At 53.9% G+C, this 16,370-nt stretch overlaps 2 protein-coding genes across 3 annotated transcripts in view; one reads left to right on the top strand and one right to left on the bottom strand.

Annotated features, from left to right (window-relative positions):
* PGAM1 (phosphoglycerate mutase 1) overlaps nucleotides 1-16,370 on the bottom strand; it is a 1,080,404-nt gene that overhangs the window by 51,601 nt on the left and 1,012,433 nt on the right. The gene's annotated exons all lie outside the window — the stretch shown is intronic.
* RRP12 (ribosomal RNA processing 12 homolog) overlaps nucleotides 1-16,370 on the top strand; it is a 43,699-nt gene that overhangs the window by 15,087 nt on the left and 12,242 nt on the right. The window contains exons 11-25 of the mRNA XM_050802862.1: nucleotides 3,405-3,516; nucleotides 3,748-3,845; nucleotides 4,321-4,435; nucleotides 5,462-5,604; nucleotides 5,818-5,939; nucleotides 11,119-11,183; nucleotides 11,276-11,438; nucleotides 11,918-12,072; nucleotides 12,318-12,385; nucleotides 12,951-13,044; nucleotides 14,048-14,206; nucleotides 14,306-14,386; nucleotides 14,541-14,646; nucleotides 14,833-14,940; nucleotides 15,841-15,998. Coding sequence (XP_050658819.1) covers nucleotides 3,405-3,516; nucleotides 3,748-3,845; nucleotides 4,321-4,435; nucleotides 5,462-5,604; nucleotides 5,818-5,939; nucleotides 11,119-11,183; nucleotides 11,276-11,438; nucleotides 11,918-12,072; nucleotides 12,318-12,385; nucleotides 12,951-13,044; nucleotides 14,048-14,206; nucleotides 14,306-14,386; nucleotides 14,541-14,646; nucleotides 14,833-14,940; nucleotides 15,841-15,998 — 1,747 coding nt within the window. The remainder of the gene's footprint in view (nucleotides 1-3,404; nucleotides 3,517-3,747; nucleotides 3,846-4,320; nucleotides 4,436-5,461; nucleotides 5,605-5,817; nucleotides 5,940-11,118; nucleotides 11,184-11,275; nucleotides 11,439-11,917; nucleotides 12,073-12,317; nucleotides 12,386-12,950; nucleotides 13,045-14,047; nucleotides 14,207-14,305; nucleotides 14,387-14,540; nucleotides 14,647-14,832; nucleotides 14,941-15,840; nucleotides 15,999-16,370) is intronic.

Here is a 16,370-nt window from a genome sequence, read left to right as displayed (position 1 = left end):
GGGCCTTCGTCCTGGCTGCCAAGGTTGGGAAGGGTCCTTTTTTTTTTTTTTTTTTTTGAGACGGAGTCTCGCTCTGTAGCCCAGGCTGGAGTGCAGTGGCCGGATCTCAGCTCACTGCAAGCTCCGCCTCCCAGGTCCACGCCATTCTCCGGCCTCAGCCTCCCGAGTAGCTGGGACTACAGGCGCCTGCCACCTCGCCCGGCTAGTTTTTTGTATTTCTTAGTAGAGATGGGGTTTCACCGTGTTAGCCAGGATGGTCTCAATCTCCTGACCTCGTGATCCACCCGTCTCGGCCTCCCAAAGTGCTGGGATTACAGGCTTGAGCCACCGCGCCCGGCTGGGCAGGGTCCTTAGGGCCTCCGTCCTGGCTGCCGAGGTTGGGGGTCCTCAGGGCCTCCGTCCTGGCTGCCGAGGTTGGGGGTCCTCAGGGCCTCCGTCCTGGCTGCCGAGGTTGGGGGTCCTCAGGGTCTCCGTCCTGGCTGCCGAGGTTGGGGGTCCTCAGGGTCTCCGTCCTGGCTGCCGAGGTTGGGGGTCCTCAGGGTCTCCGTCCTGGCTGCTGAGTTTGTGGGGTCCTCAGGATCTCCGTCCTGGCGCCGAGGTGGAGGGTTCCTTAGGGCCTCTGTCCAGGCTGCCAAAGTCGGGAGTCCTTCGGGCCTCATTCCAGGCTGCCGAGGTTGGGGGTCCTCAGGGCCTCCGTCCAGGCTGCCAACGTCGGGGGTCCTCAGGGCCTCTGTCCAGGCTGCAGAGGTTGCGGAGTTCTCAGGGCCTCTGTCCTGGCTGCCGAGGTTCGGGGTGCTCAGGGCCTCCATCCTGGCTTTTGAGGTTGGGGGTGCTCAGGGCCTCCATTCAGAGGCTGGATACGCTATTCAGCCTCTCGGGGCCTGACGGCATCTCCGTGTCAAATGAGCTACAGAGCAGCTCTTGTTTTTGTGAGGCACAGGGTAGGACGGTGCAGCTCGTTCTAACAGGGTCTGATTCCTGCCAGAGCGTTTGCCAGCCAGCCATGAGGAGCAGCAAGGTGGGCTGTGAGCCCTGCGTCCCAGATTGAGGCCTGAGTTTCACCCTGCCTCTTGCTGCTCCCTGGCTGTGTCTTCCTGTGCACTTAGTTTCCTGGCCATTGCATATCCTTTCTGTCGCTCCACTCCACTCTCGCCTGGACTGGTGGCTCCCTTCTCTAGGTTCCGTAGTCCCGTGAACCGACTTTCTGCTTTTGTGTCTGCATACTTTCAGGTTCGGGCTTGGCCACTTAATAGTAATTCCACTTTTCTGGAATAAGGCTGAGAAGAAATTGAGTATACAGTAACCAGTTGGTGACCTGCATGGAGGGAGGCAGGGGTCTCTTAGGCCTCATGGCTCTGTTTTGCTGGACCTGTCTTCTCCGCAGCTGAAGGGTTCCCGCAGCCTGCTCTCACCCAGGCGGCCTGCTCTCACCCAGGCGTGTGCCACACACTCTTCATCTGTGTTTCCTTTCACTAATCAAGGCAACCCCATGAGGAAGCGTTTAGCCCCAATTTATAAGCCAGAAACCGAGGCTCTGTGAGTGAGCTAGTCACACAGCCCCTGATGAGTAAGGTCAGGTCTCTGGCCTAGGTCTGCCCGGCCCAGGTCTGCCCAGCCCACATTCTTTTTCCTGCACCAAACTGCCTTTACTGGGAGGTGTCCAAAAATGGCAAAATCACCCCATTCACCACTTCTCAGATTTCATCCTGCAGGAGCACACCCACAGTCAGGCTTTAGTGTGCATCCCAGGATGCTTATCATCGCACTCTAGGTAACACATAAAAACTGGAAGCAAGCTAAATGTCCCATGGAGGGGTGAAATATAAACAATGAAGTACTGTGCAGCCATTAGAAACAATCAAAGTGGGCTTGGCACAGTGGCTTACACCTATAATCCCAGCACTTTAGGAGACCAAGGTGGGCAGATCACTTGAGGCCAGGAGTTTGAGACTAGCCTGGCCAAAATGGCAAAACTTCATCTTTACTAAAAATACAAAAATTATCTGGGTGTGGTGGTGCACACCTGTAATCCCAGCTACTTGGGAGGTTGAGGCACGAGAATCGCTTGAACCTGTGAGGTGAAGGTTGCAGTGAGCTGAGATCGCACCACTGCGCTCCAGCCTGGGTGACAAGGTGACCCTATCTCAAATAAAAACCCAAAAAACAAAAAACAGTCGAAGTGGTTGTATGTGCACTTACGTGGAAAGAATTCCAAGATATACTGGGAAAAAGCAAGACAGAATAGCAGGTATGGTGTGATTGTTTCTCTATGTATACTCTGGAACCACATTGCTAAGGATGTGAATCCTGACCCCATTGCCAAGCTGGGTGGCCTTGGGCAACTTACTTGATTTCTCTGTGTCTTTCCTCATCTATAAAATGGAAAAATAACAGGATTTATCTCATTGGTTTTTACAAGGTTTAAATGGATGTATGTTATATCAATGGTTGGTATATGATAAAGAGTTATATAAATGCTACCAGGCCAGGTGCTGTGGCTCACACCTGAATCACAGAGCTTTGGGAGGCCAAGACAGGAGGATCACTTGAGGCCAGGAGGTGGAGACTAACCTGGGAAACACAGTGAGATCCTGTGTCTACAAAAAATAAAAAGATAACTGAGCATGGTGGCTTGTGCCTATAGCCCCAGCTACTCAGGAGGCTGAGGTGGGAGGATCGCTTGAGCCCAGGAGTTTGAGACTCCGTGAGCTATGATTGTACCACTGCAAAAAAAAAAGTTAACAGAAGTTACTATTTTTATGTTTGTGCGTTTTAGAACTTCTGGAAGGGTATTTAAGAAACTTAACCTTGATTTTCCCCTGGGAAATGCATATAAGGGTCAGGCCAGAAGGGTGAGTTGGGGAAGGCATGCCCTTCATTTTACACCTTGAAGACCTGTTTGAATTTTTTACCACATGTAGTTATTACTTGAATGATAGTGCCTTTTTAAAAACCACCCACCCGAAGGGCCCTGTGGAGCCCTGCAGATCAGTGGGTTTGTGATTGTTTTCAGACCTGGGCCATCTCAGCCCTGAGCTCTGGTTGCCCGGGTCCCCAGGGCTCAGGGCCAGGCCCCACAGAAACCTTTTTTTTTTTTTTTTTTTTTGAGACGGAGTCTCACGCTGTCGCCCAGGCTGGAGTGCAGTGGCGCGATCTCGGCTCACTGCAAGCTCCGCCTCCTGGGTTCACGCCATTCTCCTGCCTCAGCCTCCTGAGTAGCTGGGACTACAGGCGCCCGCCACCGCGCCCGGCTAATTTTTTTTTTGTATTTTTAGTAGAGACGGGGTTTCACTGTGGTCTCGATCTCCTGACCTTGCGATCCGCCCGCCTCGGCCTCCCAAAGTGCTGGGATTACAGGCTTGAGCCACCGCGCCCGGCCACACAGAAACCTTTTGTTTTGACAGGTTGCAGTGGGACCTGGGGCTAGGCCACCTCCCTCGCTTTTTTGGAACCGCGGTGACCTGCCTCCTTTCCCCACACTCGCAAGTGGTGACTGCTGCCACGCAGAGCCTCAAGGTACTGCAACTTTAGCTGAGGAAGCAGAGAACACGGGGGCTTCTGCGGGCTGCCCTGTCTTTCCCAGCACTGGCCCCAGGCTACCAGCTCAGGCCCAGAGAGGCCGCTCTCAAAATGGGAGATAGGTTTCTTTGAAGCTTTCTTAGACTCCCAGGAAGCTATCGCCTGGGAGGGGAGAGTGGTCCTGGGGGGCTACCTTGAGCCCAGAAAGCCTGTGGCCTCTCTTTGCAGGAGATCCTGAAGGAATGCGTGGCTCCCCACATGGCTGATGTTGGCTCCGTGACCTCCTCAGCCTCGGGCCCTGCCCAGTCTGTTGCCAAGATGTTCAGGTGAGGATATGGGGTCCGCATTAGGAAGGGATGGTGGTACCTTGAGGAAAGTTCTATATAATACGAATGCTCCACTGTCCACCTGCTGTGGGCCAGGCTTGCAGTGGCAGTGCTTTACGGGATTGCAGGCTGCTTACTGAACATCTGTCAGAGCAGCTACCGTGGACTTGAGCGCCTGCCATATTTTAGCCACACCTTACCTCTTGGTTTCCTAGTGGTTTCCCCATCTGAAGTTGGGTCAGATTAACCACCTCATCAATTTTTCTTTAAGCACTAGCATTATCTAAATTAAACTTTTCACATATGGAGTGTGGGCATGTCACAAATGTTAGTTCTCTTCCGTTGTCTGTCCTGGGGCCCCATTCTTGCTGGCCAGCTAGCATCTGTAGCTCAGGGTGCTGGTCATTGACTTTCTCTGGTGGGGGGCACAGGGTGGCGTGTGACCGTGGCCCTGACTGCGCCGCCCCCTTGGCAGGGCAGTGGAGGAGGGCCTGACATACAAATTCCATGCGGCCTGGAGCTCCGTGTTGCAGCTGCTGTGTGTCTTTTTCGAGGTGTGTGGGAGACAGGCCCACCCTGTGATGAGGAAGGTGAGTGGGGAGCGACTGGGGCCAGGGCAGGAGGTGGTGCTGGCCCTTGGACTGTGGGCTCCTGGAGGGCATGTGTGTCTGTTATCTGCACTCTGCTCCCCACCCTACCCTGACAGGGCCATAGCAGGTGCCCCATGCAGTATCCCCTGGAAGGTGACTGGGCCAATAAGGGAGGGGCAGGAAAAAGGGTGGGAGTCCCCCCACCTGCTCACTAGTCTTTGCTAGAGTTGCTGGTTTTGAAGCTTGGGGAATCTATTTGCTTTCCCTTACCCCCAGCCCTTATCTTTTACATTTCAGTTATCTAAGTTTCCTGTAACCAGTGAGTATAGCGTTGATGTTCTCAACAGCCCTACTAGGTTCCAGGAAGGTTCCTCCAGTCCAGGGTTAACCATTTAAGGATCAGGGATCACTCAGGGATCCTGAGCAGACCCTAGTCCAGGAGAGAGTAGGGGCCTGAGGAAGCCCCCAGACTGGTCCCACATCAGCAGAGGCAGCAGCTCCTGGCCTTGTGGGGCCTTCCTTGCTGACTCCCTCCCATGCTGGAAAAAAGGAACCCTAGTGGGAGGACAGGGTCTCCCTCAAGAGGCCTGGCCGGAGCCCTCATAGATTAGGTTGACCAATTTGGCTTTATACAAGAGGCCAGGCAGGGCCATGAAAGTGTGACTGGGGGAGGGCTGTGGCCCGGGTGAACCCAAGGGTGCAGCTTTGTCTCCTCAGCGCCTGCTGATTTGCTAATTGTTGCATGCAGACAAGATAAATTTGTCCCATTTTCGAAGATAAATTGGAAATCTACATTTGTGTTGAAATTTCCTAATTTTTATATGTCGTTAAATGTAACAGAATTTTGTAAAATCCTAGGCCCTGGGATTTTATAGTCACCAGTGGTTAATTGGGTTCTCACTCTGTACCCTCTGGTGTAGCGTTGAACCCAGGCCCAGAATTCCGGCCTCATCCTTCGGCGGGGTCTTGTCATGGGTCCCAGCTTTTGAGCATGTCTTGATGTGTGGTCACTCATCTCTGCTCCAGTGCCTCCAGTCCCTGTGTGACCTGCGCCTCTCCCCTCATTTCCCCCACACGGCGGCTCTCGACCAGGCAGTGGGGGCTGCGGTGACCAGTATGGGACCTGAGGTGGTGCTGCAGGCTGTGCCTTTGGAAATTGATGGCTCTGAGTAAGTGTGGCCCTGGCTGGCTTCCTGACAAGCCCCAGACTTATTCTCTCCCCTGGAAAGGATGTCTGCTGCTGTGGACTAAAGTCTGTGTCAGTGCAGGGCTCAGGAGGAGGGGCCAGAGGAGGTCTCGCTCTGTCCTGGGCTCAGTACGCTATGCACTGCCCTCAGGGCTGTCCCCTCGTCCTCACTGGGTTCTTCCCATTCTCCTCCCAGGGAGACTCTGGATTTCCCACGGAGCTGGCTGCTACCTGTCATCCGAGACCACGTTCAGGAAACGCGACTTGGTTTCTTCACCACCTACTTCTTGCCCTTGGCTAACACCCTGAAGAGCAAAGGTAGAAGTGCCTGTGTGTGACCTGAGGCTCCCCACAGTCCTGAAGGCTTCACAGATGGGATTGGGAAGGGTGCTGAGTCCCACACATCCAGCCTTCAAGACATTTGACAACATCCCTCTGCCGAGCAGGTGGCCAGCCAGTGCTCGAGTGCCTGTCTCCCTCCCTGCTGCTCTGAGGCGTGGCCAGGTAGCCCGCCCTGTGGCAGAGCTTGCCCTGTGAGACAGGAGCTGCCTCCACATGGAGCTGCCCCAACTGGGCCTTGTTCTTTCCCTTTGGATCACAGAGAACAGCTGTGCCCCTTCTTCCTCACGCAAGCCCTTGAGATCGATTTTGTAAAAGTTTGTGATACATTTGTTTATACATATATATACTTTTATATACTTCTAGGTGTATTTATTTATTTGTTTGCTTTATTATTTTTTTTTTTGAGACGGAGTTTTGCTCTTGTTGCCCAGGCTGGAGTGCAGTGGCTGATCTCAGCTCACTGCAACCTCTGCCTCCCAGGTTCAAGCGATTCTCCTGCCTCAGCCTCTCAAGTAGCTGGGATTACAAGTGCCCACCACCACACCCGGCTAATTTTTTGTATTTTTAGTAGAAATGGGGTTTCACCATATTGACCAGGCTGGTTTTGAACTCCTGACCTCAGGTAATCCACTTGCCTTGGCCTGCCAAAGTCCTGGGGTTACAGGCGTGAGCCACCATGCCCAGCCTGTAGGTATATATTTTATTTATTTATTTATTTATTTTACTTTTTTTTTTTTTTGAGACAGAGTCTCGCTGTGTCACCCAGGGTGGAGTGCAGTGGCACGATCTCGGCTCACTACAAGCTCCGCCTTCCAGGTTCACGCCATTCTTCTGTCTCAGCCTCCCGAGTATTTGGGACTACAGGCGCCCGCCACCACGCCGGGCTTTTTTGTATTTTTAGTAGAGACAGGGTTTTACCCTGTTAGCCAGGATGGTCTGGATCTCCTGACCTTGTGATCCGCCCGCCCTGGCCTCCCAGAGTGCTGGGATTACAGGCGTGAGCCACCGAGCCCGGCCTATTTATTTTTTTGAGATGGAGTCTCACTCTGTCTCCCAGGCTGGACTGCAGTGGTGCAGTCTCGGCTCACTGCAACCTCCATCTTCCCAATTCAAGTGATTCTCCTGCCTCAGCCTCTCGAGTAGCTGGGACTACGGGCACCCACCACCGCACCTGGCTAATTTTTGTATTTTTAGTAGTGACAGGGTTTTGCCATGGCAGCCAGGCTGGTCTCAAACTCCTGACCTCAGGTGATCTGCCCGTCCCGGCCTCCTGAAGTGCTGGGATTACAGATGTGAGCCACCACGCCTAGCCAGGTGTATTTATATATATGAGTATATATGTACGTACATATACAGTCACACACCACATGACGTTTCAATGATGGTGGTCTCATAAGATGATAATACCATATTTTACTGTACTTTTTCAGTATTTACTTGTGTTTAGATATACACATACTTAGCATTGTATTACAGTTGCCTGCAGCACTCAGTACAGCAACATGCTGTCCAGGTTTTAGCCTAGGAGCAATAGACTACGCCACATAGCCCAGGTGTGTAGGGGCTGTGCCATCTAGGTTTGTGTAAATACACTCTATGCTATTAACACAATAAAATCACCTACCAACGCATTTCTCAGAACGCACCCTGTCAAGCAATGCGCGACTGTAGGTGATATATGCGTATTTGAAAATGATGATTACCCCAGAGGTGTTCTTTCTTTTTTTTTTTTTTTTTTTTTTTTTTTTTTTTTTTTTTGAGACGGAGTCTCGCTGTGTCTCCCAGGCTGGAGTGCAGTGGCGTGATCTCGGCTCACTGCAAGCTCCGCCTCCCGGGTTCACGCCATTCTCCCGCCTCAGCCTCCCAAGTAGCTGAGACTACAGGCGCCTGCCACCACGCCCGGCTAGTTTTTTGTATTTTTAGTAGAGACGGGGTTTCACCATGTTAGCCAGGATAGTCTTGATCTCCTGACCTTGTGATCCACCCGCCTCGGCCTCCCAAAGTGCTGGGATTACAGGCTTGAGCCACCGCGCCCGGCCTCCAGAGGTGTTCTTTCTTCAGGCTGCACATCCCCAATCCCCTGCCCCTCTCCTTTCAGACATAGTTTCTTATCCTTCGTGATCATGGTCTCCTCTCTCCATTATCCTCTAGTTTACTCCTGACCTGTGTTAGGCAGACTCAGGCCTACATGAGGATAGGCAGAGCATCGGGTTACATTGCTCGACCTAGTGATGGCTTCAGGAGATTTTCGTTTTCATTGGATTTTGAGGATCTAGGGCAGCATTGCTAAACTATTTCATCCACTGTCTGTTTTTGTAAATAAATTTTCTTGTTTTTTTGGTTTTTTTGAGACGAACTCTCGCTCTTTTCGCCTAGGCTGGAGTGCAATGGCGCGATCTCAGCTCACTGCAATCTCCGCCTCCTGGGTTCAAGAGATTCTCCTGCCTCAGCCTCCCGAGAAGCTGGGATTACAGGCATCTGCCACCACACCCAGCTAATTTTGTATTTTTAGTAGAGACGGGGTTTCACCATGTTGGCCAGGCTGATCTTGAACGCCTGACCTCAGGCGGTCCACGTGCCTTGGCCTCCCAAAGTGTTGGGATTACAGGTATGAGCCACTGTGCCCAGCCTGTAAATAAAATTTTATTGGAACACAGCCACATTTATTCTTGCTCTGTCACCCAGGCTAGAGTGCAGTGGCGTGATCTCAGCTCACTGCAACTTCCGCCTCCTGGATTCAAGCGATTCTCCTGCCTCAGCCTCCCAAGTAGCTAGGACTACAGGCACATGCCACCATACCCGGCTCACTTTTTAAAAATTTTTTGTGTTTTTAGTACAGATGGAGTTTCACCATGTTGGCCAGGCTGGTCTCAAACTCCTGACCTCAGATGATCTGCCTGCCTCGGCCTCCCAAAGTGCTGGGAGTACAGGCGTGAACCACCATGCCCAGCCTGTCACACTACTTTTTAATGACAGAGTTATTGTGATAGAAATCATATGTATTGCAGGCTGGCCACAGTGGCTCACACCTGTAATCCTAGCACTTGGGGAGGCTGAGGCGAGTAGAGCACCTGAAGTCAGGAGCTTGAGACCAGCCTGGCCAACATGGTGAAACCCTATCTCTACTAAAAATACAAAAATTAACCAGGCATGGTGGTGGGTGCCTATAATCCCAGCTACTTGGGAGACTGAGGCAGGAGAATCACTTGAACCCGAGCGGGGCGGAGGTTGCAGTGAGCTGAGATCGCGCCACTGCACTCCAGCCTGGGCAACTGAGTGAGAGTCTTGTCTCAAAAAACAAAAAAAGAAAAATATAAATCATATGGCCTGCCAAGCTTAAAGTACTGGCCCTTTTGCACAAAAAATTGGCTGACTCCTGGTCTAGGGCAGTGGTTCTCAACAAGGGGGGTGATTTTGCTGCCCGTAGGACATTTGGCAATGCCTGGAGACATTTTTGGTTGTTACCGTTGCGGGAAGGGTGCTCTGGCATCTAGTGGATAGAGGTCAGGATGCTGCTAAGCACCCTGCAATGCACAGGACGGCCTCACACAACAAAAAGTACCAGGCCTAAAATTTCCACATTGTCAAGATTGCGAAACCCTGCTCTAGGGCATGGTTTCCTGGTTTCACACATGATCTTGTGAGAATATACAGGAAGTGCTTAGAGAAGAAAGTAAGGCCGGGCACAGTGGCTCATGCCTGTAATCCCAGCACTTTGGGAGGCTGAAATGGGCGGATCATGAGGTCAGGAGTTCGAGACCAGCCTAAAACAACATGGAGAAACCCCTGAAATGGGCGGATCATGAGGTCAGGAGTTCGAGACCATCCCGGCTAACATGGTGAAATCCCGTCTCTACTAAAAATACAAAAATTAGCTGGGCATGGTGGCACGTGCCTGTAATCGCAGCTACTCGGCAGGCTGAGGCAGTGGCTTACGCCTGTAATCCCAACACTCTGAGAGGCTGAGGCAGAAGGATTGTGTGAGGCCAAGAATTCAAGAACAGCCTGGGCAACATAGCAAGACTCCGTCCTTGGTGCAAGCTCTACCTTCCGGGTTCATACCATTCTCCTGCCTCAGCCTCCTGAGTAGCTGGGACTACAGGCGCCCCCCACCACGCCTGGCTAATTTTTTGTATTTTTAGTAGAGACGGGATTTCACCGTGTTAGCTGGGATGGTCTCGATCTCCTGACCTCATGATCCGCCCACCTCAGCCTCCCAAAGTGCTGAGATTGCAGGCGTGAGCCACCGCGCCCGGGCTGTTTATGTTTTTAAAAGTGGGCATGTGGCTGGGTGCAGTGTTATACACCTGTAATCCCAGCACTTTGGGAGGCCGAGGCATGTGGATCGCTTGAATTTAGGAATTCGAGACCAGTCTGGGCAACGTGGTGAAACCTTGTGTCTACAAAAAGTTAGCTGGGTGTGGTGGCATGCGTGCCTGTAGTCCCTGCTACTTGGGAGGCTGAGGTAGGAAGATCACGTGAGCCTGGGAGGTCAAGGCTGCAGTGAGCCCAGATTGCACCACTGCACTCCAGCCTAGGCCACAAAGTGAGACCCTGTCTCAAAAAAAAAAAACACAAAAAAAAAGTGGGCATGTGTTGAAAGAAGTATAAAACAATTACAAGAAACAGAGGCTAGCTGGGCACAGTGGCTAACGCCTGTAATCACAGCACTTTGGGAGGCTGAGGCGGGCGGATCACGAAGTCAGGAGATCAAGACCATCCTGGGTAACATGGTGAAACCCCGTCTCTACTAAAAATACAAAAAATTAGCCAGGCATGGTGGCAGGCACCTGTAGTCCCAGCTGCTCGGGAGGCTAAGGCAGGAGAATGGCGTGAACCTGGGAGGTGGAGCTTGCAGTGAGCCAAAATCACGCCACTGCACTCCAGCCTGGGCAACAGAGCAAGACTCTGTCTCAAAAAAAAAAGAAACAGAGGCTATCTTTGGGGGAGTGGGAGTATGAAGAGACGTTTGCTTTCTGTTTATTATAGGTTCATTTTAGTATTTTAGAATGAACAGGTATGATTTAATTTATGGGGATGGGGGGAAGTCACCCATATTGCTGTCCTCATCATTGGGCTTCTGGTTTGGTTTGGTAATAAGGCCGTTGGCTGGGAGGGTGCTGGGCTCATACTCTGTCCCTGTGTCACACTGCAGCCATGGACCTGGCTCAGGCAGGCAGCACAGTGGAGTCTAAGATCTACGACACACTCCAGTGGCAGGTAAGGGTCAACTAGGGGAGGGGGTGGGGAGAAGCACACAGGGGCACGGGTGGCTGCATGTCACTTTCCTTTACTGTCCCCTCCTTCTCCAGATCTGGACACTTCTGCCTGGATTCTGCACGAGGCCCACGGATGTGGCCACCTCCTTCAAAGGGCTGGCACGGACGCTGGGCACGGCCATCAGCGAGCGTCCAGACCTGAGGGTCACCGTGTGCCAGGCCCTGCGTACCCTCATCACCAAGGGCTGCCAGGCAGGTACGTGTGGGCTGTGGGCGTGGGGGCTGGGGAGGATGACACAGGTCCCTGGCCCTATCCCCTGGCTTGCTACGCTCCTTTCCAAGCAGAGTCACAGAGACTTGCCTCTGGGGCTCATCCTTTGCTGCTTCTGCTGCAGACCCCAGGGGATGGTAGGAGGCTGGAAATCACCCTTCCCTCTTACCTTTACTTCCAGTGTGCTGACAGCTGCTGTGGGTTTGTTCAGTTAGTGTCGAAGGCTTTACTCTGTGGCTGCCACTTTGCTGGCTCCCTGGAGTTGGAGCCATTGAGGACCACTGGCCACTGGGGCAGCAGGCTCTCCATGCCCTGGCTCAGCTCCTGCCACAGAGAGCCCCCAACCTGTGGGTTCCAAGTCCTGCCAGCTCCCCTAAGAGAAGGCCTCTGGGCCACAGCCCCAGCAGCCACTGAGGCACAGTCAACTCCTGTGCCTTTACTGCAAACTTTGGTCCTTTTGCCAGAGGCCGACCGTGTTGAAGTGAGTCGTTTTGCTAAGAACTTTCTGCCGATCCTCTTCAACCTGTATGGGCAGCCCGTGGCAGCCGGGGACACTCCAGCCCCTCGCCGGGCTGTGCTGGAAACCATCAGAACTTATCTCACCATCACTGACACTCAGGTGAGCCATGAGAGGGAGGGAAGGAGGGAGGAGGGTAGCTCTCAGGTGGGCAGTGTCAGAGAGGCAGAGACCCTACCCACCAGGGCTCATGTGGGTCTCTGCGTTCTGGAGCACATACCAGCAGTCCTGGCTTGGGCAGGGCTGGGGGCTGCTGGTGGTGGGGAGGCCGCTCTGGGACTGCTGCCATTGCTGCTTTCTTTCGCTCCTCCTCAACGACTCTCTCCTCATTCCGTCGGGGCCTCAAGTTGGTGAACAGTCTCCTGGAAAAAGCCAGTGAGAAGGTGCTCGACCCTGCCAGCTCTGACTTTACCAGGTAACACGCTCAGGGCCTCCCACTTGAGCTGGAGCATCCCAGGGAGCTGGAGGGTGCATCTGGCAGAACACTGTGGGTTCCCTCTTGCATTATTTAAGGAAGTCTTGAGGTATTAATTGTCTAGGCTGTGCTGAGAGGCTGTGCTGACTAGTTCCTTCTTCCTGGAGAGACTATTTAGTCTGCTAGGGAGGAACAAGGACCCAGGAGACACATTGCCCAGGTTCTGATCCCAGCCCCATCACTTATGGGCTGTGTGACCTTGGACAAATTACTTATCCATTCTGCCTCTAAGACCTCATCTGTAAGATGGGCATGATAATCATTCTTGCAACAAGGTTGCTATGAGGATTGAAGGAGTTAGCAAGTGTAAAACACCAGGAACAGTGCCTGGTACGTGATGAATGCTCAATTAGGTGCTAGCTATTACTGTTCAGGAGCTCCTTCAAGCCCCTTGTCCTCACCCTGACTTCTCCCACCTCCCCGTACCCAGTAGACATAAGAACACTGGTAGTCTGCGCCCTTCTCCAGCTCCCCACCCCTCTCCTTGGTCTCCTGCCCCGAGCAGATTGTCTGTCCTGGACCTGGTCGTGGCCTTGGCTCCGTGTGCTGACGAAGCCGCCATCAGCAAGCTGTACTCCACCATCCAGCCCTACCTAGAGGTGAGCCTCTGTGGCCAGGAGCCCCACACAGCCACGCTTGGGGGCAGGTGGGTTGTGGGAAGGTGGGGCCTGTTCTCATGTCTTTATCCCTTGCTGCTTCCCAAAATCAGGTCCCTGTCTGCTTTCTCCTGCAGTGGCTTCCCTTTGTGTCCTGTGTAGCCCATCTGTCTTGTAGGTCCCAAAGGGACTGAAATGCACAGCAGTGCTTAGGCCTTGCCTGCTGAGTGACTCTTGTAGAACCAAGGCCATGCTTCTTTGCCTGGCTTACTCCCCAGGCCCATCCCAGACCAGCCTGAGCTTCATCCCACCCATTCCACTCTCGTCTACCCCTGCTGCAGCCTCCTTCAGCTGCCTTAAGGCCCCCTGATATAACAGGCCCCGTCTGTGCCTTTGCGGGGTTTAGGTCCTAGGCTTGAAATGCCCTCTGCTGTGGCCAGCAACTCTGCAGATCTCAGCCCACCACTGACCCCCTGAAAGCTGCCCCCACTGCCACAGTTTAGTAGCAGTTACCTAATAGTATGAGAAGTGCTCTGGGGCAGCACTGCAGGTGGACATGGAAATCCAGGGCCAGGTCATCTCACCTCAGGAAAGGTGTCTGGGGTTGGGGGTTGGGGGATTGTGACAGAGAGCTGGCTTAGAGGAGCAAGGAGTTGTCAGTCTTGGAAGGTGAGAGAGGAGTGCTCCGGCTGGAAAGAGCAGCAGGTGTGCAGGCCTTGGCACGTGCCAGGCACCATGAGCTCAGGCCGCTGGAGGGAGTACTGTCTGGAGCTGGGCGAGTGGAGTGGATTGGTGGGCCGCACGGCACACACCCCCAACCCCTGTGCCTTGCCCAGGAGTTAACCACTTGCTGTCCACATTCCACTGGTCCTATGTCAGGCCACGTGAGCCCCCGCGGGGCAGGGCCCGCTTCTGCTCAGAATCCCTCCAGTACTGGGGGATGCTCCATGGATGGCATTGGACGGGGGTGAGCCCCAGGCCTCCCTCACCTGTTCCTGTCTGCCAGAGTAAGGCCCACGGGGTGCAGAAGAAGGCCTACCGAGTGCTGGAGGAGGTGTGTGCCAGTCCTCAGGGCCCCGGGGCCCTCTTCGTGCAGAGCCACCTGGAGGACCTGAAGAAGACGCTGCTGGACTCGCTGCGAAGCACCTCCTCGCCCGCCAAGAGGGTGAGGGCTCTAGGGCAACACCAGGAAAGGAGCCACTGTTGAGGCTTGTGGGGTGGAGGTAGCATTGAGGGGTCCTGACTGGTAGCCCCCTGCCCACAGCCCCGTTTGAAGTGCCTCCTACACATCGTGAGGAAGCTCTCAGCTGAGCACGAGGAGTTCATCACTGCCCTCGTCCCAGAGGTGAGTGTGCAGGTGTGTTTTAGAGAGGTTCCCTGGAATGTAGCTCTTAAGGGCCTCAGGATCCAGGGAGGGCAGTAATGGGGGTCGGGGGACTCGATTCGCTGCCCAGCCAGATGGCTTAGGGAGCAGATGCTGATGGGGCTGTCTTGGCCAGGTGATTCTGTGCACCAAGGAGGTGTCGGTGGGCGCACGGAAGAATGCTTTTGCGCTGCTCGTGGAGATGGGCCATGCTTTCCTAAGGTTTGGCTCGAACCAGGAAGGTGAGGCCCGGGTGATGCGGGCTGGGGGTGGACACTCTGCTTATAGACTGGGTGTGGGGAAGCACCCCTCAAAAAAGGTGGAGAGAGCTCTGTGCCCTGGCCCTGGGCAGGCTGCTCCTCTCTGGCCCTCAGTCCCCCTACCTAATGGGTCCTTCTTGCTTGACCCACCTTGGTCTCTGTCCCCAGAGGCCCTGCAGCGCTACCTCGTCCTGATCTACCCTGGCCTGGTGGGCGCGGTGACCATGGTCAGCTGCAGCATCCTGGCCCTGACCCACCTCCTTTTCGAGTTTAAAGGTAAATGCTTATTTCTAGAAGGTCTGAGAAGCTCTCGGGGTAGGAAGACGCCCGAAAGGTCAGGATAAGGTGGCTCCTGGAACTGGGAAAAGGTGCCTGGAGGAAGGAAGAAAAGCCGCACCCAGCCCAGCTTGCCTCCCTGTCTCCCTTCCTGCGAGTCTCTTTCTCCCGCCCTTGCTGCTACGCCAAGGCACCTTCCTCAGGCCTGTCCCCGTGTGTGACTGTGCAGTCCAGCGGCCCTGCATCCCACTGTCAGAGTGGTTAGGAGGCGGTTAGGGCCGATGCCTGAATTTCAGTACTAGTCCTGCCTCTTGGCAACCACATGAGACCTAGAACAGCTTGATTAGCCTTGTAGTACCCCAGTTTCCTATCTCTAAACTGGAAGCAAGAAATAGCACCCACAGGCCGGGCGCGGTGGCTCAAGCCTGTAATCCCAGCACTTTGGGAGGCCGAGACGGGCGGATCACGAGGTCAGGAGATCGAGACCATCCTGGCTAATATGGTGAAACCTCGTCTCTACTAAAAATACAAAAAACTAGCCGGGCGAGGTGGTGGGCGCCTGTAGTCCCAGCTACTCGGGAGGCTGAGGCAGGAGAATGGCGTAAACCCAGGAGGCGGAGCTTGCAGTGAGCTGAGATCCGGCCACTGCACTCCAGCCTGGGCGACAAAGCGAGACTCCGTCTCTCAAAAAAAAAAAAAAAAAAAAAAAAAAAGCACCCACCTCAGGGTGATAAAAGGACCCAAGGCCACTCCATGGAGCATGATTGGAACCATCCTGGACATATGGAAAGGCTCTCAATGTCAGCTTCTACTGACACTTGAGTGGCTGTTTTCCAATAGGGAGGGTTTGGGTCTGGGTGGGGTCCTAGGTCTTAGACAGTGACCCCCTCACTGCCATAGGTCTGATGGGGACCAGCACAGTGGAGCAGCTGCTGGAGAACGTATGCCTGCTTCTGGCCTCCCGCACCCGTGATGTGGTCAAGTCCGCACTGGGCTTCATCAAGGTGGCGGTGACTGTCATGGATATGGCACACCTGGCCAAGCATGTGCAGCTGGTGGTGAGTGTCCCTGTTCCCCTTAGCAGGTAGCAGGGTGGCCTCTGAGCTGCTGGCATGGACCCAGCAAGCCTCAAGGCCAGCAAGTTTCAAACTTTCTTTTTGTAGCCAGAAGGTCATTAAGGAGCCCTAAAAGGGACCCATAGGGGAATGCCCATCAGGTGGAGGTGAGCAGGGGGCACACTGCCCAGGTGGCTTTCTTCACCCCAGAGCCCTACATAGAAGGAAACAGGGGCTCTTCAGGGCAGAGACCCACGGGCAGGGCCGCTCCTCATTTTACAGATGGGGAAACTGAGGTCAGAGATTTTCCAGATTGTGGGACTCAGATGCTGGGCTCTCCCTTCACAGGACCCCCTCATCTTGCCTTTTTTTTTT

This window comes from Macaca thibetana, chromosome 9 (genome assembly GCF_024542745.1).
Source record: "Macaca thibetana thibetana isolate TM-01 chromosome 9, ASM2454274v1, whole genome shotgun sequence".
NCBI lineage: Eukaryota > Metazoa > Chordata > Mammalia > Primates > Cercopithecidae > Macaca > Macaca thibetana.
Note: the sequence above shows the minus strand (reverse complement) of the source record. Positions and strands in the feature narration are given on the sequence as shown.